Source organism: Rhinoderma darwinii, chromosome 1, assembly GCF_050947455.1.
Source record: "Rhinoderma darwinii isolate aRhiDar2 chromosome 1, aRhiDar2.hap1, whole genome shotgun sequence".
In the NCBI taxonomy this organism is placed as follows: domain Eukaryota; kingdom Metazoa; phylum Chordata; class Amphibia; order Anura; family Rhinodermatidae; genus Rhinoderma; species Rhinoderma darwinii.
The window spans coordinates 165,301,859-165,324,091 of record NC_134687.1 but is presented as its reverse complement, the minus strand read 5'-3'; the positions used below and the strand labels follow the sequence as shown (position 1 = coordinate 165,324,091).

The following is a 22,233-nucleotide window of genomic DNA, read 5'->3' as shown; positions in this document are numbered from 1 at the left end:
ACTATTGTTACTGATCCTGTAAAAAGACAAGACACCCAACGGAATCCATTAAAGTCAATAAGTTCCATCGGGCGCCGTTGGTGTCAGTAATGCAACGGATTCTGGTACTTTATGTTATTCTGCTCCTATGTCGGGGCAAAATAATGGAAAAAAACTAGCGCAGATGAGTATGAAGCCTTATGTGTTTTGGACCCTGTTTTGGAGTGCTGTGGGATTTCTTCTACATATATTATACACACACACACACACTCTGGACAAAATGTGTACATTGTTAAGCCTAATGCAGGTCCTGAGGGGTTGTGAGTGACTCAGGGGTTCAAAGAACACCAAAGAGAGAGTTGCTGTGTCAAACACGGATCCCCCTCAGGCCCTGCACGTTACTTTAAGGGTATGTGCACATGACAGCGCAAAATACGTCTGAAATTATGGAGCCGTTTTCAGGCGAAAACAGCTCCTGAATTTCAGACATAATTGCTGGTACTCTCGTTTTTCGCGGCGTCCAATATGGACGTAATTGGAGCTGTTTTTCAATGGAGTCAATGAAAAACGGCTCCAATTACGTCCCAAGAAGTGTCCTGCACTTCTTTTGACGAGCCGCCTTTTTTACATGCCGTCTTTTGACAGCGACTGGTAAAATGACAGGTCGTCGGCACAGCACATCGTAAAACCCATTGATAGTAATGGGCAGATGTTTGTCGGCGTAATGGAGCCGTTTCTCCAGACGTAATTCGGGGCGTAAAACGCCCGAATTATGTCTGGAACTTGGTTGTGTGAACATACCTTAACTCTTTGGAGCTGTGCCTATTGCAGATTTCCCAGTTCTAAGTCTGTGACCTTCTCATGTCTACTAAATTAAAATCTCAAACTCATTTCAAAGATTTTCACGTGTCTCCACTCCTTTCTGAAATGTCATCCTCCTAATATTCCTCCAACCATAAAAATGCATCAAACAAGAAATAACGCTTACCATTTCCCACCATTAAAATGTTCTCAATAAATAAAAAAAACGACTATACAACAGGTGAGGGACACTATGGCTTCTCCATAAATACTGACCCTGATAACTTCCATTTGTCCAGGGCACATTGACATGAATCAACTCAAAACACTCATTGTCCTAACACAAAAGTGACCAAAAGAGCTAGCCTAAAAACCATCTCCCCTACTGGGACGGCACATAAACCCATTTGTATTTGTAAGAAAACGAGCTCCTGTCAGGAAGTCACTGAGTGTTTCAATAGGTCAGAGGGATTTACATAGGTATGTGATAAGATGAACAATGATCTAAAAAACAATACAACTCCCATCAGACTTGTTCATGCAGGGAGGGGGTTTACATTCCTCATTAAAAAAAAAACTGTTAACTATTTCCAAATACAAAATAACCAACAAATAATTCACTTCCATGAAGTTCAACCTAAAATATGAGGAATATTTCATATGGGTGGGGGCAAATACCCGCTGTAAAGAGCAATACCAGCCTGGTTTAATAACAAACGCTGGACAAAATAGCAAAGCATGTTGTGCTATTTTGTCAGGTAAAACGACGAACACTATGACGGAAACTTAACAGAACCCATTTAACTTAATAGGTTCCGTCATGTGCCATTGGTATCCCTCATATGACGGAAACGGCACTTCCATTTTTTTTTTGTTCTGCACCAATGAAAAAGCAGAACACTGGAAAACCAGAACGTAGATGTGAGCAAAACCTTACTCTGCATTCCAGGATACATTATTCCCAGCTAAACAGGTAACAAATTAGTCATGTTAGGAAGAACTTACAGCCATCTCTTGATTTTTCAATTTGTTCTTTCATAAAACGATCTTTGTGAAGGTTGACGTCACCAAACCAGAAGTCCACCTGTTTGGCGATGTCGGCCAGTAGCTGTTTCACCCGATAACGCTTCTTTTTTTCAGGATCATTCCTCATCTCTGTGCTTTCATCTTCCTTCAGTTCGTTCCTGGGTGTATCCATCTCAGCCATTGTGATCTGTATGCAAATAATTAGAAATGGAATTAACTGGGAAAAAAAAATACAAAAAGTATAAATAAGAATATAACAAATTGTACTAAATTAAAAAACTCTACTTAAATATTATAAGTCTGCATATAGCTTTAAAACATGTTCATAAAAAAATCCTGTGAGTATCATGCATATACAAGCAAAGAGCATGGCTGGAGTAACAACCAGGAGAGTTTTTACATTATTCTATACACAGCGCAGTGCTGTATATACACAATGCGTGATGCTGCTGCTTGTATTCCTCCAAGGCATAATATGAATAATTACATAAGGGGCTGAGAGTTAAATGGGCTCCCAGGATTCCTACTGCCCTGACACGTGAAAAAAAAAGTTCCCATCACGGTTTCAGAGCTCCGAGACCCAGTAGAGGTCACATTAAAAGGAGTTGTCCCTCGATTCAAAATCACATTTCTCTGTTAAAGAGACTCTGTCACCACATTATAAGTGCCCTTATCTCGTTTACCTTGTAATCTCGCGAGATTTCGTATCCGTTGCTGTAAATCTCACAGAAAAGAGTCAGAAGTGTCAGGATTCTGAGTACACATGACGTCCAGGCTGGATTTAATGTGTATTCATTATCAGGACACTGTAGTAATGTTAGGGTTTGTGTATGTGGCTGCACATAATGATTTAACTATATCGCTAGTGCAGTGTAAATGAATGGAGAGGAGTGCATGATGCTGATTGGTCAGCGTCATGCACTCCTCTGTACAACGCCCACTTGGTCGAAAGTAAAAGTACGCCCACTTGGGCATTAAGAAAGCTCATTAGCATAAACTAAAATTGCTCCTAACGTTGTGAAAAAAGATTGTTTTTTTTAAATAAAAAGCATTACTGTCACCTACATTACAGCGCCGATCTCCTTATGTAGGCGACAGGGCACTTATAATGTGGTGACAGAACCTCTTTAAATTGTTGCGCAAAACATAAGTTAAAAAAAAACAAAAAACTGCTCCTACTTGCTTTAGTGCCTTCAGATGTTCTTTTGATATTCTCTAAGAACATCCACCTAATATGCCCACTGCTGGTGGTCTGACCCATCAGCTGTTGATGGCCTATACTGAGGATAGGTCAAAAATGATCATTTTTCGAAATAAAAAACACTGCTGTAATCTACATTACAGCGCCGATCACATCATGTACAATATAGGCCACTTATTATGTGGTGACAGAGCCTCTTTAAAAAGTGGACATTCACTGTAAGCTCAGTGTCTCCCCCTCTATCCTATCCTGACCTCAGATAGGTGAGCATTAGGCTGGGTTCACACACACTATTTACGGACGTAATTCAGGCGTTTTAACCTCGAATTACGTCCGAAAATACGGCTCCAGAGCGTCGGCACACATCTGCCCATTCTTTTGAATGGGTTTTACGATGTAATGTGCCTGTCACTTCTTAAGACGTAATTGGAGCCGTTTTCCCTTGACTCCATGGAAAAATAGCTCCAATTACGTCCGTAATGGACGTGGCGAAAAGCGCCTGCACTTGCCATTACGTCTGAAATTCAGGAGCTGTTTTCTCCTGAAAACAGCTCCGTAATTTCAGCCGTAACGGAGGCTGCCGTGTGAACATACCCTTAGAGACTTAACACACCTACTCTAACATAACATTTTGCTACTGCATAGCTACGTGTTTTCTAACTGAGACATATGATCAAAGCTTGTAGAATGTATAATTATTTTTTTTTAACTTGAGTAACACTTAGGGTATGTGCACACACACTAATTACGTCCGTAATTGACGGACGTATTTCGGCCGCAAGTACCGGACCGAACACAGTGCAGGGAGCCGGGCTCCTAGCATCATACTTATGTACGATGCTAGGAGTCCCTGCCTCGCTGCAGGACAACTGTCCCGTACTGAAAACATGATTACAGTACGGGACAGTTGTCCTGCAGCGAGGCAGGGACTCCTAGCATCGTACATAAGTATGATGCTAGGAGCCCGGCTCCCTGCACTGTGTTCGGTCCGGTACTTGCGGCCGAAATACGTCCGTCAATTACGGACGTAATTAGTGTGTGTGCACATACCCTTAAAGTTGAGGTATTTGGGTATTCCATCTACTGACCAGCGTTTTCATGACACTTATGTAAATGTTACCCCATAGCTGCAGCTGTTAGCAAACATTATAAAGTTTGTTTGGTTCCCATTGGCTGCACCAATAAGCAGAACATAAAGGCTGAGACCTAGTGGTCGGACTGCTACTGATCACCTACAGAGCAATTATAAGTCAATACGTTCCATCGAGCGCTATATCAGCTGTACAACAGATCCACCAGAGTTTTGTGGCTTTTATTCATAACAGAAACCACAGCACTAGAGTGAACATAGTCTTAAGCTGGCCATACATTATGGATATCTAAAAGACTTGTTATTTATGGTTGGTCTGTGAAAGTTGTTGATCTGGACAACAATGCCATAAGTCAAAAGAACAAATCGCTGATCGATTGATATCTGCCTTGATCTGTGGCCTGTCTGGGCTTCTATTGATGGGATCACACAGCACAGCTGCTGTCATTCACAGTGTGATCTCGCGAGATCACGCTTTGCTGTGATTAAGTCCCATGCAAACTTTACCGAAGTGTCGGGAGTGTGAATAGACATCGCGTCCTGGCTGGAGGCAATGTCTATTCTCTCTTAAGACACCTCAGTAAAATTAATGTGGGTGTATGTGACAGATCACTCTGTGCGGAGTACAAATGGACATGAATGGAGAGAAGTGTATGGGGCTGATTGGTCACTGATTGGTCAACGTCATACACTCCTCTGTACAACGCCCACTTGGTCAAATGGTTGGGCATTAAGAAACTAATTAGCATAAATCTAAAATTGCTCATAACTTGCTCAAAAATGATTGTTTTTAAAATAAAAAACACTTATCTACATTACAGCGCCGATCATATTATGTAGGAGATAGGGCACTTATAATGTGGTGACAGAGCCTCTTTAAGGGCACCCGTCACACAGATTATGCTGCTGAGGGCTGCATAATATAGTGACAGACGCGCTGATTTCAGCAGTCTGTCACTAAGGCCGGATTCACACGAGCGTGTGCGTTATGCGCGCGTTGCAGTTCCGTGTGTCATAAGTGTTTGGTGCGTGGCTGCGTGATTTTCACGCATATGCCATCCTTATGACACGAGGTTTTGATGTTTAGAAAAAGAAATGAAGGAAGTGTTTTTTTTCTCCCTTCATTTCTTGATCTACTGTTGTGCGAATCACGTGCGACACACGGAAGTACTTCCGTGTGCTGCGGGTGATTTTCACGGACCCATTGACTTCAATGGGTGCGTGATGCGCAAAAAACAGCCAAGTATAGGACATGTCGTGAGTTTTACGCAGCGGACACACGCTGCATGAAAATCACGGAATGTCTGAACGGCCCCATTGACTAACATAGGTCCGTTAAACACGTTCGTGTGAATAAGGCCTCAGGCTTCGTTCACATATGCGTCAGGGCTCCGTTCCGATCAATAGCATAGTCGACTACGCTATTCATTCCGTCAAAACGATGGAACCCTTGCACAACTGAGACAAACGGAAACCATTGGCACCGGATCCGTCACCATTGAAATTAATGGTGATGCAAACAGAAACCTATGGTCCCTGAAAGGAAGCTCCAACGGAACGTCAGAATGGGACTCTGACGCAGATGTGAACGAAGCCTTATTTGCTTAAAGTGTAACGGTCATTTAAGCAAACGTTTTACATATAGTGACATGTTAGAAGTCTGTATAGGTGGATGTTCAAGTGCCAAGACCCCCACTGATCGCCTCAGGCTGATGACGCAATCATAGACTTTCTATGTGAGCCCGTCTTCAGGCAAACTAGGATTGACGAGAGCCGAAGAGGGACAGCGCTCAACGTTAGTGTCAGTTTGTTTTAGTGATTGGTGGGAGTCTCTGCATCTGGACCCCAACCGATCGAAACTTCTGACAAGTCACTATGACTTGTCAAACAGTTTGCTGAAGCGACAGTTACTTTTTAAAGAGACTCTGTCACCACATTATAAGTGCCCTATTTTGTACATGATGTGATCGGCGCTGTAATGTAGATTACAGCAGTGTTTTTTTATTTAGAAAAACTATTTATTTTCACCAAGTTATGACCTATTTTAGCTTTATGCTCATGAGTTTCTCAATGGACAACTGGGCGTGTTTTTACTTTTGACCAAGTGGGCGTTGTGGAGAGAAGTGTATGACGCTGACCAATCAGTGACCAATCAGCATCATACACTTCTCTCCATTCATTTACTCTGCACATAGTGATCCTGCGTTGTTCACTATTTGCAGCCACATACACACACATTAACGTTACTGAAGTGTCTTGACAGTAAATAGACATCGCGTCCAACCAGGTGATGTCTATTCACAATCCCGACATTTCGGTAACGTTTGTGTGGGACTTACAGCACAGCAAGCGTAATCTCGCTGTAAATGACAGCACAACGTGATCTCGATGTGCTGTGCTGTAAGTCCCACACAAACGTTACCGACTGTTCGCAATGCGGGACACTTTCTGGTTTGCCGGAGACTGCTGAGCTCATATACATATGACACATGGAGGAATAAAAGTACATTTTACAAGCTATAGTCGGACTCACATTGACAACATAGATAGATTTGTAATGCTTTCAGCCTTTGCTATCTAGCGGTATTAGCAGTTTCAATAGTACAGACAGACTCCCTTTAATGCTCTGCTCTTATCACATTTGAGCCCATGGTCTGGGGTATATATCATAAGGATTTCCCAAGCTATACCTCTGATGGAAGGCTGCAATGTATGTCACTGTATAGGAGTACAGTGTAACGTGTCACCCATATATAAACCTTGTAAATGTAAAAAAAAACACAAAAAAAAAAACACGTGTGGTAGTTTGTTTTTTTTACATTAGAACAGCGCTACTATATTCTATACAGCAAAAAAAAAAAAAAAAAAAAAAAGGTATGCTGGCGCTCTTTGGGCATACGAAAGCACATTGACGAATGTAGTTCCCAAACGTAATGTGAACAGAGCTTTAGTAAGGCAACCCAAATACTGACAAATTCTAATAATCTACAATTAAAACAAGTCACTCGGCAGTAAACGCATTATTTCTCGTTACTAGAACTGCAAGCAACTCACCTGCGACACTCACATGTCACTCGCGGCTCAGAAAACAACAGTGGGACGGCGCCACGCGTCACTACAGCGCGACGCACGGCAGATTAGGACCCAACACCCCTCCTCTGCGCGAAGGGTAGCCGTTCTAGTGCCTGTGTCACCATAGTAACGCCGCTCTGACAGATACTTTCTTTCACCCCGTGTTAGTAGATAGAGCAATTATTTTTACGTATTTTACCACATATGCAATAGAACGCATGTCAGGTAAAGCTCGGAGGGTTCTGTGAATGAAGTTACTTGGAATATCTCCCTGTGAGGCGCTGAGTAATGACGTAATGTGAGCGCGAAAAGATGTCAGATGTGAGTATTGTAATGTTTTGTCTTCTTTACACCAGAGAAAGTACTGGAGTTCTGCTGAAGCCATTACTATTAATGACGTGTATCTGGGAATTAAAAAAAAGAGCGTTGCCTGCCACATACAGTAAATGGAGCAGACTATGAAGTTTGTTATCACTCGACTACCACAAATCTAGCGTGTATGCCTTCTAGCTGCAGGGCACTAACAGGCCACTACTAGTAAGCTCCCAATGGCAAGTGCTCGGAAACAGCACAATTCTATTTTGCAGGACACATAGGGTCTTATTGTTGTTTCAGAATTGTTGTTTATTTTATTTTGTATGTCTTATAGAGGGAAAAATGGTCAGAAACAGAAAAAAAAATTCACATTCTACTTTATAGTGTCTCTTATAATAATAATAATAATAATAATAATAATAATGCATAGCGATGCCAAATATGTGTACGTTTTGTAACAGATGAAGTTGCTATAGTGCCGAATAAAATACCCTTATTTCTCCCCTGCTTTGCTTTACATTCAGTGATAATGAACCATATACAGACATTTTTTGTAGTGAAGGGATTCATATATTCTGCATAATGTGGGCACCTGACGCCTATCCACAATGTGTTTGTGTCACACAGGATGTCTAATTCTACATTCACAGGTAGCGGATTTGTTGCGAAAAATGTCCGCACCAAATCGAGCGCATTTACCTGCAAAAACAGGCAAGCATAAGAAATAAAACAAAACAAAAAAAAACCACTACCTGTCACCTGACATGCATTTATAGGGTGTCTGTTATGTATGAACTTGCTCCAGTTTGGCTAAACGTACATTTTATTCGTCACAGCGCGTTGTGAGGAAGGAGTCCGGCGTATTCATGAGCATTTTTTTGCGGCACTCAATGGCCGCGGGTGAAAAAACGCCACAAAAAATGTGGCAAACCGAGTGCAGTCAGATCAAAATCAGCCTCAAAATTCCGGACGTAATTTTGAGGCAGAATTTTCTGCCTGCAATAAACTTCGTGTGATCAGGGCCTTAAATGAAAAAAGCACAAGCAATAACATTTTATTTCACATTTTCTTATTTTATTTATCTATTTACATATTTTAATAAAGTTATTTATTTAAAAGGGTTGTAGAGGGCCAAAAAAACATGGCTGCTTTCTTCCAGAAACCGTTCCACACCTGTCCATGGGCTGTGTCTGGTATTGCAGCTTAGCTTTACTGGAGTAAATAGAACAAGCTGCAATACCAACCCCTGTATGTTGTAGCAGGGGGGGGGGGGGGGGAGGGGAGTATAGAGCGGACAAGCTAAGCCCACTTTATGCAGTACGGGTGTCCGCTATATATTACGCCTGAGACCTCGGCCGAGATCAGAGATAACTCTGATCACTGATGTTTAATCACTTAGATGCCATAGTCAGTAGCGGCATCTAAACCTTTGGACAGAGGGGATGCCTCTGTCATCCCATCGGCTCCCCTGCAATGTGATCGCAGGGTGCCAAAGCGTTCTTAGGGCCTACAAATTTTTTTTGAAAGATACGTTTTAAAAACATACGGAAAATTTTTAAAACAAACTCTTTTCCCATTTTTTTGGTAAAATAACGTTAGCAATAAAAAAAACCTCTCACACAGCTCCATCGGCAGAAAAGTAAAAAAAGTTATGGATCTCAGAATATGGCAACACAAAGCAAATTATTTTCTAACAAATTTATTTTATTTTGTAAAACAAAAACGATATACATTTGGTATTACCCTAATCATACTGACCTGCAGGATAAAGTGAACATGTCATATTTACTGCACAGTGAACATTGCAGCTTCTATGTATCCACTATACATAGAAGCTGAATAGCACCGCTGTAAGCAGATATGGTGTACAGAGGCTTTGTATAGTGGATACATAGAAGCAGCAAGAGCCATAACTTTTTATTTTTCTATCAACAGTTGTATGAAGGCTTGTTTTTCCGCGGGATGAGTTGTTTTTGAAATGCTACAATTGAATGTACTTAAAAATGTAAAAAAATGTACGGTGGAATGGGAAAAAAACAGTGGAGGAACTTCTTACAGCGGTGTTATTCAGCTTCTATGTATAGTGGATACATAGAAGCTGCAGCGCTAAAACAAAATAAAATTTGTAATAAAACTATATTAGAAAAATGTTTAGTATGCCCAAACAGACTACATTTAAAAAATAGGCATCAAGGGTTTTCATAGCCTTACAGAAGTTGTCTTACCATGAAAAACCCTTGAAAAAAAAAAAAATACGCCTTAGCGACACCCTTAGTTGACCCCCAGAGAGATTTGGGCAGCCGTATATTTCGTATTACGTGGCAGCCATTGAAAGTACATAGGTTTCCTGGAGCCTTTATGTTTATAGTTTTTCATTCTGTATTCCCTGCCACCTCCCCTACGAAGTCAAAAGGGAATACAGCAGCATAAAATAAAGCCTGTTCCAGTTTGTGAACACTGTCTTATGTCTTAGGCTTCGTTCACACCTGCGTCAGGGCTCCGTTTTGATGTTCCGTCAGAGCTTTCCGTCAGAACGGAGCCCTGACTGAAACAAACAGAAACCATAGGTTTCCGTTTGCATCGCCATTGATTTCAATGGTGATGGATCCGGTGCAAATGGTAGCGTAGTAGACTACGGTATTGCTTGTTTCAGTCAGGGCTCCTTTCTGACGGAACGTCAGAACGGAGCCCTGATGCAGATGTGAACGAAGCCTAACCTGCATGTTAACAATTGCTAAGAAACCTAGTTATATGAAAACGAAGAAAAGAGCTTTGCCGATTTGGTTTAACAATATGATCTACTTTGACTTTTTTTTTCTTTAGTTAAGATTGAATGTGTATAAAGTGTTCCTCTAATGAAGCCATGGCTGCCCAGGTGTTCTCTGTAAGTACAAGTATTTACTTATTTTAATAAGCAAAGGAAAAAGTTAATTTGCTTGAATTCTAATAATCCGTATGTCTTAAGGCTCTGTATACACACCAGAAGAATAAAAAGGCTAAGGTTTGGCAAGATGGCACTCTGAAGGCATCAGGAGGTGGACAACAGGTGATGGTCGCTTTATTTTTGAAGTTTCTAATGTTGTAATAATGTGGCCCATTCATTCTAAATAATTACAAGTGTATATTCCAGACATTCATTTATAAGGATAATCCATTTTATTATCCTTATACATTGAATCTTTGCTGAATCTTGTGGTCCCACACACTTCCTGGCACGTTGTGATAAGGACTGCATTTTTCCAAGGTCGGTGACCTGGTTTACTTTTTATTTTTGAAATATATTCAATACATGTCCCTATGATATTTTATATCTGCTTATGCCCCTTTCATGGCACATCTTGGGCGTACAAAATTGATACAGGGTTTTTTTCTTAGAAAAAAAGAATGCCATACAGTTGCATACTGCTATTATTGACTTTCACTTAAAAAAAAAAAAAGAATGCGTACCATAGCATATACTTTTTATAAACAAAAAATTCCGTATTGAATAATATAGCAATCCACAGTATTCTTTACAGCAAAGAGTATAGTTATGTACTGTACATCTCGCAAACGCTGACCAAAAAGGACACTTTTGGCACATGCTTGGCCTATAGAAAGTTATGGGTAAGTCACAGTCATCAGTATTTGGAAGCCAAAACCAGGATTGAGTCCAAATCACGGAAGAGGTGCAAATCTTTCTATTATTCTTTTTATGTGTGTAGGTTCCACTCCTGATTTTGGCTGCCAAGTATTGATGCAAAATACTGCTGTGTGAAAGCGACCTTAGTCTCATTAATTTGATTTAAGTCTATTGAATAGAAATAAAGTGTGTCTTTTTATTTTTTTAAATGTTGTAGCCATTTTATTTTTATTAACTTCCTTTGGTCAGCCATATTGGAGTTACATGCTTTCTTTCTGTAAACTATAGGCCCCTGAGGCTAAAACATCATTTTATTTAGAAAAAAGTATTTTTATTGTGTAAAAGTAGTAAAACATATGAAAACCATATAAATTTGGTATTGCCATAATCCTATCGAACCGCAGAACAAAGTAAACATGTTGTACAAAGAATGCCGTTAAAAAATTCTAAAAAAAAAAGTTAGAGAATTTCAGTTTTTTGGTCTTCTCACCTTGCAAAATTTTTTATAAAGACTGATCAAAAAAATCACATGTACCCCAAAATGATACTAACAAAAACTACAGCTCGTCCCATGAAAATCAAGCACTCCCGACAGCTCGTCAACAGAAAAATAAAAAGTTATGACTCTTGGAACGCAATAATGCAAAACCATGGCCCAGACTAATTTATATGTGCAGCAGTTCTTCACCTAAAACCCCACGTCATCATTTGCAGCCCCCACTGTAAGACCCTGTAAATGCAGCGGAAACTATGACATTTTGGGGTCTGTGCTACATATGGGGCTAGTGAAGAAGTCAAAGATTAGGCAATGCTGGAGTGCAGATATTTTGTACAATACCATGGACATCCTTTAGAAGTGCGACTCCTGCACCCGAAATCTGGCCTGTGCATAAAGGATTGGTTCAAAGCGTACGTCACTATCCACGGATAATTAATTTTATTATTCATTTACCCCATTAATAAATCATCTTATTATGACTTGATGCACTCCGCACAGCTTACATATACCCTCATGTACTCCGCACAGCTTACATATACCCCGATGTACTCCGCCCAGCTTACATATACCCTGATGCACTCCGCCCAGTTTACATATACCCTGATGCACTCCGCCCAGATTACATATACCCCCACATTATAAACAGAAACACCAGTAAAACACTAAACAAAACTACTACCAAGCAGAATCTGCACTCCAAAAGCCAAATGGCGCTCCTTCTGGGCCTGGCAGTGTGCCCAAACAGCGGTTTATGACCACATATGGGGTATTACTGTACTCTGGCGAACCCGCTTAACAATTTATGGGGTGTGTCTAAAGTGGCACAATCTGAGCACAACACATTGGGCACTGAAATAGCATATCTGTGGAAAATGTCAATCGGCAATATCTACTGTGTACTAATTTCTGCAAAAACTTTGGGGTCAAAATGCTCACTACAATTCTAGATGAATTCCTTGAAGGGTTTAGTTTCCTAAATGGGGTAACTTCTCAGGGGTTTTCACTGTACTGGTACCTCAGCGCAATGCAAAATAGCGCCAAAAAACAATTTGGTAAAATTTCCACTCCAAAAACTAAACTGCGCTTTTCCCCTTTAGACCCTTGTCATGTATCCAAATAGCAGTTTACAACCACATATGGGGTCGCATGTACCCCAAAATGGTACCAATAATAACTACAGCTCGTTCCGCAAAAAAACAGCCCTCATACCACTACGTCTGTGAAAAAATAAAATAAGTTAAGGCTCCAATAAGTCAGGAAAGAAAAATATGCAGTTGTGCAGGCCCGTGGGGAACATTTCTTCTGTTTCAAGAGGCGAATTATCAAGGCACTAAAATTAGGAAACCAGGAAGTGTAGAGCCCAAACATATCTGCTGGAAGCGAGGACGCCCGTATTATACCAGGACAACACTTCCCAGCAAAATTCCCCAAACTGCAAATGTGCGGATTGTGGACCAAAAGGAGGATAAGGAAGGACATTTATCAGTGCGACACCGGCGTGACACACATCTATGGATTTTTTTATTTTTTTTTTACCTTATTATACCACCTGACTATGCTCCTGATGTACTATGCCCAGCTTACATGTACCCCCACATTATAAACTGAAATACCAGTAAAACTCCAAACAAATCTACCAAGCAAAATCCACTCTCCAAAAGCCAAATGGCGCTCCCTTCCTTCTGAGCCCTACAGTGTGCCCAAACAGCAGTTTACTTCCACATATATGGCATCGCCATACCCGGGAGAACCCTTTTACCAATTTTTGGTGTGTGTGTGTCCAGTGGCACAAGCTGGTTACGATATATTTTCCACTGAAATGGCACATATAGGGAAAAAAATTTATTTTTACTTTGGACCTTCCACAGCGCAATAATTTATGGAAAAGACCTGTGGGGTGAAAATGCTCACTACACCCCTTAATAAATGCCTTGAGGGGTGCAGTTTCCAAAATGGGGTCACTTCTCAGGTGTTTCTTTCATTATTTCACATCAGAGCCTCTGCAATTGTGAACCAAAACTGTGTAAGTCGCCAAATTAGGCCTCAATTTTACATGGTACTCTTTCACTCCTGAGCCTGGTCCAATGTCCAGGTAAAAGATTAGGGCCCCATGTTGGGTGATTCTAAAACCGGGAAACACAGCATAATAATTAGAGAGCTGTCTTGTTATGGTGGCATAAGCTGGGCACCACATGTTGGCATATCTATGGAAAAAATCAAATTTTCAGGGGTGTTGTTTCCAAAATGGGGTCACTTCTCAGGGGGGATCCACTGTTTTGGTCCCACAGGGACTTTGCAAATGCGACATAGTGCCCAGAAACCAAATGCAGCAATATCTGTACTCCAAAAGCAAATCTCACTCCTTCCCTTCTGAGCCCTATATTGTGCCCAAACAGCAGTTTATGACCACGTGTGGAGTATTGCCGTACTCGGGATAAATTGCTTTACAAGTGTTGGGGGTTCTTTTTTTCCTTTATTTGTTGACAAAATTAAACATTTTGAGCTAAAACTACGTCTTATTGAAGAAAAAGGATTTTTTTTATTTTCACTGCCCAATTCTAATAAAATCTATGAAACACCTGTGGGGTCAAAATGCTCACTGCACCCCTAGATGGATTCTTCAAGGGGTGTATTTTCCTAAATGGAGTCCCTTTTTTGGCGTTTTCACTGTTTTGGTCTCTCAGGGGCTTTGCAAATGTGACATGGCCGCCGCAAACCATTCCTGCTAAATTTGAGCTCCAAAAGCCAAATGGCACTCTTTCCATTCTAAGCCCTGCTGTGTGTCCAAACCGTTTATGACCACATGTGGGGTACTGTTTTACTCGGGAGAAATTGCTTTACAAAGTTGCGGTGCTTTTTCTCCTTTAGTCCTTTTGGAAATTAGAAAAAATTGGCTAAACCTACATTTTCTTTGAAAGAATGTAGATTTTCATATTCACGGCCTACTTCCAATAATTTCTGCAAAATACTCACTATGCCCCTAGATAATTTCCTTAAGCGGTGTAGTATCCAAAATGGGGTCACTTTTGGGGGATTTCCACTGTTTTGGAACCGCAAGACCTCTTCAAACCTGACATGGTGCCTAAAATATTTTCTAATAAAAAGGAGGCCCCAAAATCCTCTAGGTGCTCCTTTTGATTCTGAGGCCTGTGCTTCAGTCCATTAGCACACGGACCACATGTGGGATATTTCTAAAAACTGCAGAATCTGGGCAATAGATATTGAGTTGTATTTCTCTGGTAAAACTTTGTGTTACAAAAAATATAGATTAAAAATGAATTTCTGCAAAAAAAAATGTAATTTGAAAATTTCGCCTCTACTTTGCTTTAATTCCTGTGAAACGTCTAAAGTGTTAAGAAACTTTCTAAATGTTGTTTTGAATACTTTGAGGGGTGCAGTTTTTAAAATGGGGTGATTCATGGGGACTTTCTAATATATAAGGCCCTCAAAGCCACTTCAGAGCTGAACTGGTCCCTGAAAAAATAGCCTTTTGAAATTTTCTTGAAAATGTGAGAAATTGCTGCTAAATTTCTAAGCCTTGTAATATCCTAGAAAACTAAAAGGATGTTCAAAAAACGATGCCAATCTAAAGTAGACAGATGGGGTTGTTAATTAGCAACAATTTTGTGTGGTATTACGATCTGTCTTACAAGCAGATGCATTTAAATTTAGAAAAATGCTAATTTTCACAATTAAATACTGAATGTATCGAGCAAATTTTGCCAGTAACATAAAGTCCAATGTGTCACGAGAAAACAATTTCAGAATCGCTTGGATAGGTAAAAGCATTCTGAAGTTATTGCCACATAAAGTGAAATATGTCAGATTTGAAAAATGAGGCTCTGTCAGGAAGGTCAAAAGTGGCCAAAGAGGGAAGGGGTTAAGGAGTTAAGAAATGTTTTCAATAAAAATTACAAATTGATTGAAAAAAAAAAAAAAAAAAGTCTCCCGGTTTTAAAACATGCCCGATCCTTTGTTCCCCTCTCTTCATTGTAGTAAACATTCATCCTCTGCTAAGTGTGCATGTTTATGGTGGAGTCAGGAGAAATAGCTGTTGGCCCAACAGTTATTTATTTGTATGTCTTTATTTACAGTCTCCATGATGTCTTGGAGTGCAATCCACTCTAACAGAGATCAGGGAGTATGTTCTAATAAATAATGTCATTTTCTGATGATACATTCCCTTTTTAAATGGGTTTCCCCAATGATCCTAAGAACAAATATGCTGTATTTACTTTCTGACAACGTGCAGAAAAGTGAACAGTGGTATAATTCACAGGTGAAGGGGACCACTGCGCTTTGCCTTCATTCTAAGGATCAGTGAGGGACCCAGGGGTGAGACTTCCATTGATTAGATATTGATCGCATATCCTTATGATACGCCATCAATGTTAATGCTTGAAAACCCCTTTTGCATATAATATTAACAAAATGACTGCTGTTTCCATCAGTAGTGATCCAGATTACAGGTACAGCTAGATGGAAATTTAAAATCCCCCACGGGTTACAGTCTATTTAACACTATAGTCTGACTGTACATTACTTTAAGCCCTTATACACACGTCAGGGTTTCAAAAAACGGCCGTCACACGGCTGCAGTAGGAACAATAGACCCCTAGTGGGGCTATTCACGCGACCAGGTTTTTGGACGGCCCGGGAAACCTGGCCGTCAAAAAATGGGACGTGCCCTATTTTCGGCCGTTCGCCCGGCTCCCATAGAAGTCTATGGGGCCGGGTGATACACGGCCATCACTTGAATGTGCTCCAAGTGACGGCCGTGTCTTCCGTCGCTCGCTCTCTCCCTCTTTCTCCTCCTCACAGTGCGAAGTGCATGTGAGGAGGAGGGTATTTTTTTTGCTCCCTGTTGGAGCGGAATCCCCAATCCCCGGCTGTGGCCTGGGATTGGGGATTCCGCTCCAGCAGAAGTCCCTGACTTCACTGTGTCCATATATGGACACCATGACGTCAGGGACTTCTGAAGCGCAATACCCGGCGATGTGGCCGCGGATTCCGCTCCAGGAGAAGTCCCTGCCTTCACTGTCCATATATGGTATGGACACAGTGACGTCAGGGACTTCTGAAGCGGAATCCCCACCGCTATGGCCGGGGATTCCGATCAAGAAGAAGTCCCTCACTTCACAGTCTATATATGGACAGTGAAGTGAGGGACTTCTCCTGGAGCCGTCCCCTACAGGAAAGTAGGGGGTGGGGGTGCCAACTATGGGGCGGTGACTATGTACAAGGGGTCTGTGTAGCACTACCTACAGGGAGCTGTGTAGCACTACCTACAGGGGGGCTGTGTGGCACTGCCTGCAGGGGGGCTGTGTGGCATTGCCTGCAGGGGGGCTGTGTGGCATTGCCTGCAGGGGGGCTGTGTGGCATTGCCTGCAGGGGGGCTGTGTGGCATTGCCTACAGGAGGGGCTGTGTGGCATTGCCTACAGGGGGGGCTGTGTGGCATTACCGGTCTATTGTTCCTAATGCAGCCGGGTGACGGCCGATTTATGAACGGCCGTCACCCGGCCGGGAAACCCGGTCGTGTGAATAAGGGCTTAGGCTCTATTCACACGTCCAGGTCCGCGTGTCAGCCGATAAAAATGGCCGTTTTGGACCGTTTTCCCGGCCGTTTTGCATCCGTTCCGATTCCGTTCCGGGCCGTGTTGCCGATTTTGACTCGTTATGCATCTGTTTTTTTGCCTGTCCACTTTAAAATCTGATGAATTTCATTTGTACATTTTTTTTTGCCACACACTGCCCCCTGTAGGTAGTGCCGGGCGACCGGGTAAACTACTGAAAATAGGGCATGTCCCATTTTTTGACGGCCGGGTTTCCCGGGCCGTCAAAAAATCGGTCGTGTGAATAGCCCCATTTGGGGTCTATTGTTCCTACTGCGGCCGTGTGACGGACGTTTTTTGAACAGCCGTCACACGGCTGGGAAACCCTGTCGTGTGAATAGGGCCTAAATAGCAGTTTGTAGTCTGCTGATGTATAAGTATGGTCTACTTGTACATGTAAATGTGCAGAGCTGTTATCACGTGGGCGCAGCGACTGAGACCACTGTTCTGTTTGCATTTAGCTCTGATCACACTTTTGTGTTCTTTTTCATCCGGTTGTTGTTGCCTTTTTTTGGCCAGTATAGCAAACCATCATGCACTAATTTGTTGAGTAAAAAAAGAATTACCGCATTTGCAAACCAAAGAGACCTCTTATAAGTCAATAGGATCCATCATGGTCAATTACAAAAACTCATTGTAACAGATCAGCCATAGTCGCTATGACGCGAATATTAACAGAGCCTTATGGAGATAGATATATATGTATGTATATCTATGTGTGTGTGTGTGTGTCTGGGAACCGGGAGGTCAGCTGACACTCCAGTCTTGCCGGTCAGCGGACAATCGCCGCTGATTTAGTAAATTAACCCCTTAAATACGGCGACCAATTGCGATCGCTGCATTTTAGGGGGTCTGAAGCATATCGGCAGCATAAAAAAACTATATAAATTTGGTATCACCGTAATTTTATTGAATAAAGTCAAGCTTTCATTTTTACCGCACGGCGAAAAGCCGTAAAAACGAAACCCCCAAAAAATTTAGGAATCGCTGTTTTTTCCAATTTCAGCCCGCAAATAATTTTTTTGCAGTTTCCCAGTACATTTTATGGCACTTTAAGGCTGGGTTCACACACACTATTTACGGACGTAATTCGGGCGTTTTAGCCCCGAATTACGTCCGAAAATGCGGCTCAAAAGCGTCGGCAAACATCTGCCCATTCATTTGAATGGGTCTTACGATGTTCTGTGCCGACGGTCATTTTTTTTACGCGCCGCTGTCAAAAGGCGGCGCGTAAAAGACGCCCGAGTCAAAGAAGTGCCTGTCACTTCTTCAGACGTAAATGGAGCCGTTTTCCAAGGACTCCATGGAAAAACAGCTCCAATTACGTCCGTAATGGACGCAGCGAAAGACGCCTGCACATGCCATTACGGCTGAAATTCCGGTGCTGTTTTCTCCTGAAAACAGCACCGTAATTTCAGCCGTAACGGACGCTGCCGTGTGAACATACCCTAAATGATGTCAATAGAAACTACAACTCCTCCCGCAATAAATAAGCCCTCACGCCACTCTATCGACGGAAAAAGAAAAATGTTATGGCTCTTGGAATGCGGGGAGTAAAAAACTAAAATAAGAAAACAAATAATGGATCCGTCCTGAAAGGGTTAATTCATTTCTAATGAAAAAATGTGTGGTATTTCTGTACTCAGAAGTTGGGGTGCTTTTTGTCTTTTATCCCTTGTGAATATGAAAAAATGCAACATGTTAGTGGAAAAATTTTTGATATTCATTTTCGCAGCCTAATTTTAATAAAATTCTGCAAAAGACCTCTGGGGTCTAAATGCTCACTATACCCCTAGAAAAATTCCTTGAATAGCGTTGTTTCCAAAATGGGGTCACTTTTCGGGTGTTTCCACTGTTTTGGTTTTCTCCAGGGTGTTGCATACGCAACATGGCACCGAAAACCATTCCAGCAAAATCCGTGCTCCAAAATCCAAATGGCGCTCCTTCCCTTCTGAGCCCTGCCATGGCTTCAATCAGCAGTTTATTACCTCATATGGGGTATTGCCGTAATCAGGAGAAATTGCTTTACAAATGTTGTAGTTGTTTTTTCCTTTATTCCTTAAAAATTTAAATGTCTAAGTCTTTTCTTTTTCACGGCCTAATTCCAATATATTTAGCGAAAAACCTGTCGTCAAAATTCTAACTAAACCCCCAGATAAATTCCTTGAGACGTGTAGTTTCCAAAATGGGGTCACTTTTGGGGAGTTTACACTGTTTTGGCACCACAAGACCTCTTCAAGCCTGACATGGTACCTAAAATATATAATAAATAAAAAAAGGAGGCCCCAAATCCACTAGGTGCTCCTTTGCTTCTGAGGCCTGTGTTTCAGTCCATTAGTGCACTAGGACCACATGTGGGATATTTCTAAAATCTACAGAATCTGGGCAATAAAATATTGAGTTGCATTTTTTTTATTATTATAAATGAATTTTGGCCAAAAAAAATAAATTTGCAAATTTCACCTCTACTTTGCTTTATTTCCTGTGAAACGCCTGGACGGTTAAAACACTTTATGAATGCGGATTTGAATACTTAGAGGGGTACAGTTTTCAAAATGGGGTGATTTATGGAAAGTTTCTAATATATAAGGCCCTCAAAGCCACTTCAGAACTGAACTGGTCCCTGAAAAAAATGTCCTTTGGAAATTTTCTTTAAAATATGAGAAATTGCTTCTAAAGTTCTAAGCCTTGTAAGGTCCTAGAAAAATAAAGGGCTGTTCAAAAAACGATGCAAATATAAAGTAGACATATGGGAAATGTAAACTATTAAACTATTGTGTGTGGTATTAATATCTGTTTTACTAGAAAATACGTTTAAATTTAGAAAAATGCAAAATTTTAGCAAATTTTCTCTACATTTTGGGGTTTTTCAGAAATAAATACAGAATTTATCGACCAAATTTTTCCATTAACATAAAGTACAATATGTCGTGAGAAAACAGTCTCAGAATTGCTTGGATAGATAAAAGCATTCCAAAGTTATTACCACATAAAGCGACACATGTCTGATTTGAAAAAAATCGTCTGTGTCCTGAAGGCCAAAACAGGCTGTGTCCTGAAAGGGTTAAATGGAGAACCCCTGAATAATGTCTTCATTCCTGGGGAAGCCCTTCTCCATTTCTACCCTAAAGAAGCTTGTTGTAGCGGCTGGTAAAACATTTTATATTCCTTCGACTGCTCTTTCTGCATCTTTGAGCAGGCTGAAATACGCTTGCCTTCCCTATTGTAGAAGTGACATCTCCGCTGCTGTGTTTTGGTGAACCCCGGACCAGGTTCCAAGGAACCCTAGGGGTTCACTGGAAAAACTTGCATAAACAATGACAATTTATTGATAGATCGTAGAGTGATTCTATAGTAAAATAAAGGGGGCCTAACCGTAAAATGGATGTAGTATGTGGTAATGGCTTATGATTTTTTCACATTCAAGTCTTTATATTTTATAATGCTTTTTCTTCAAATAGGCAGTATTATATAGTGACAAAGGACAGCGTTTGGACAGTGTCTTCCTAAAAAATGGAATGGTGAGTAATTATTGTATGGAGAAGCAAGTTGAGTATTCTCTTCAGCCCATCAACCAGATTTTTACACGCCTGATTTATTTTTTAAAGGGTTATGGGTTTTTTCTGACTACTAACGGTTAGCCCTTTCACTACCATGGACATATGCTGACTTGAATCACTTGCCGCAACTAGAATAAAAGGGCTACATCTTGGTACGCATTTAAGCCCAGAATTTTAGTATTTTTTTTAATTATTACAAGGATCAAAGCTAGATCTAATATTTGGGACACAGCACTCAATTGAAGTCTGGGAGCAGAATTAAAAGTTTTACTTTACCTTTTTTTAGTGTCACTTTAAGGGTCAGTTCACACGGCGGATTTTGCGTGGCGGTTCCCGTCACAAAATCCGCCGCGGAATTATTGACTTAAATGGGAGGTTCGCCCGAAGATCGAGCAGGATGCTTCTTTTTCCCGCTTGCTGAAAAAATCAGCTAGCGGGAAAAACAAGCGTCCGATTCCCATTGAAATGAATGTGAGGCAGAATTGTGCGTTTACTCGTAATTTTTTCAGCCGCTTCTTTCTGTATGTATCAACATACTCTTAGAGAGGGGAGACTGTAAGGCCTCATGCACACTTCAGTTTTTTCCTTCAGGGGGCTAGCCGTTTTTGTCACTGATAGCACCCTGAACCCATTCATTTCAATGGGGCCATGCACACTTCAGTTTTTTTGACGGTCCGTTGCTCCTTTCCGATCCAAAGTAGAGCATGTCCTACTTTGGTCCGGGATTCCGTGACCATGAGGCCCATGCAAGTCAAAGGGGCCGTCAAAAAAACTGAAGGCACACGGAAGGCATCCGTGTGCCGTCCTTATGTGACGGAGCCGTTGCCTAGCAACCGCCGGGCGGGCAGAAAAACATTAGAAAAATATTACACTAATCGGCAGCCACTTGTCTCTATCAATAACTGATAGAGAATAGAGGCTGCTGATTAAAAATAAAATAAAAAGCATTTCATACGTACCCGGTCGTTGTCTTGGTGACGAGTCCCTCTTCTTCCTCCAGTCCGACCTTCTTTTGTGACGCGGCAGCCTGTGATTGGGCGCAGAGGCCGCGGCAGCCTGTGATTGGGCGCAGAGGCCGCGGCAGCCTGTGATTGGGCGCAGAGGCCGCGGCAGCCTGGGATTGGGCGCAGGGGCCGCGGCAGCCTGGGATTGGGCGCAGGGGCCGCGGCAGCCTGGGATTGGGCGCAGGGGCCGCGGCAGCCTGGGATTGGGCGCAGGGGCCGCGGCAGCCTGCGATTGGGCGCCGGGGCCGCGGCAGCCTGCGATTGGGCGCCGAGGCCGCGGCAGCCTGCGATTGGGCGCCGAGGCCGCGGCAGCCTGCGATTGGGCGCCGAGGCCGCGGCAGCCTGCGATTGGGCGCCGAGGCCGCGGCAGCCTGCGATTGGGCGCCGAGGCCGCGGCAGCCTGCGATTGGCCGCCGCGGCAGCCTGCGATTGGCCGCCGCGGCAGCCTGCG

The 22,233-nt window shown here is 42.0% G+C and overlaps 2 protein-coding genes across 6 annotated transcripts in view; one reads left to right on the top strand and one right to left on the bottom strand.

Annotated features, from left to right (window-relative positions):
* Positions 1–7,237, bottom strand: part of LARP7 (La ribonucleoprotein 7, transcriptional regulator) — a 46,305-nt gene extending 39,068 nt beyond the window's left edge. The window contains exons 1-2 of one of the 2 annotated variants that reach the window (XM_075860530.1): positions 7,152–7,237; positions 1,786–1,993 (exon numbers count right to left, since the gene is read on the bottom strand). In XM_075860530.1, coding sequence (XP_075716645.1) covers positions 1,786–1,987 — 202 coding nt within the window. In that variant the 5' untranslated portion in view covers positions 1,988–1,993; positions 7,152–7,237. Of the gene's footprint in view, positions 1–1,785; positions 2,024–7,151 lie in introns of both variants that reach the window. The other variant, XM_075860531.1, reaches the window with a different exon arrangement.
* A 39-nt stretch (positions 7,238–7,276) lies between these two features.
* ZGRF1 (zinc finger GRF-type containing 1) overlaps positions 7,277–22,233 on the top strand; it is a 140,608-nt gene continuing 125,651 nt past the window's right edge. For 3 of the 4 annotated variants that reach the window (XM_075860529.1, XM_075860526.1, XM_075860528.1), the window contains exons 1-4: positions 7,277–7,490; positions 10,308–10,368; positions 10,450–10,530; positions 20,680–20,739. In XM_075860529.1, the coding sequence (XP_075716644.1) occupies positions 10,318–10,368; positions 10,450–10,530; positions 20,680–20,739 (192 nt within the window). In that variant the 5' untranslated portion in view covers positions 7,277–7,490; positions 10,308–10,317. The remainder of the gene's footprint in view (positions 7,491–10,307; positions 10,369–10,449; positions 10,531–20,679; positions 20,740–22,233) is intronic. The other variant, XM_075860527.1, reaches the window with a different exon arrangement.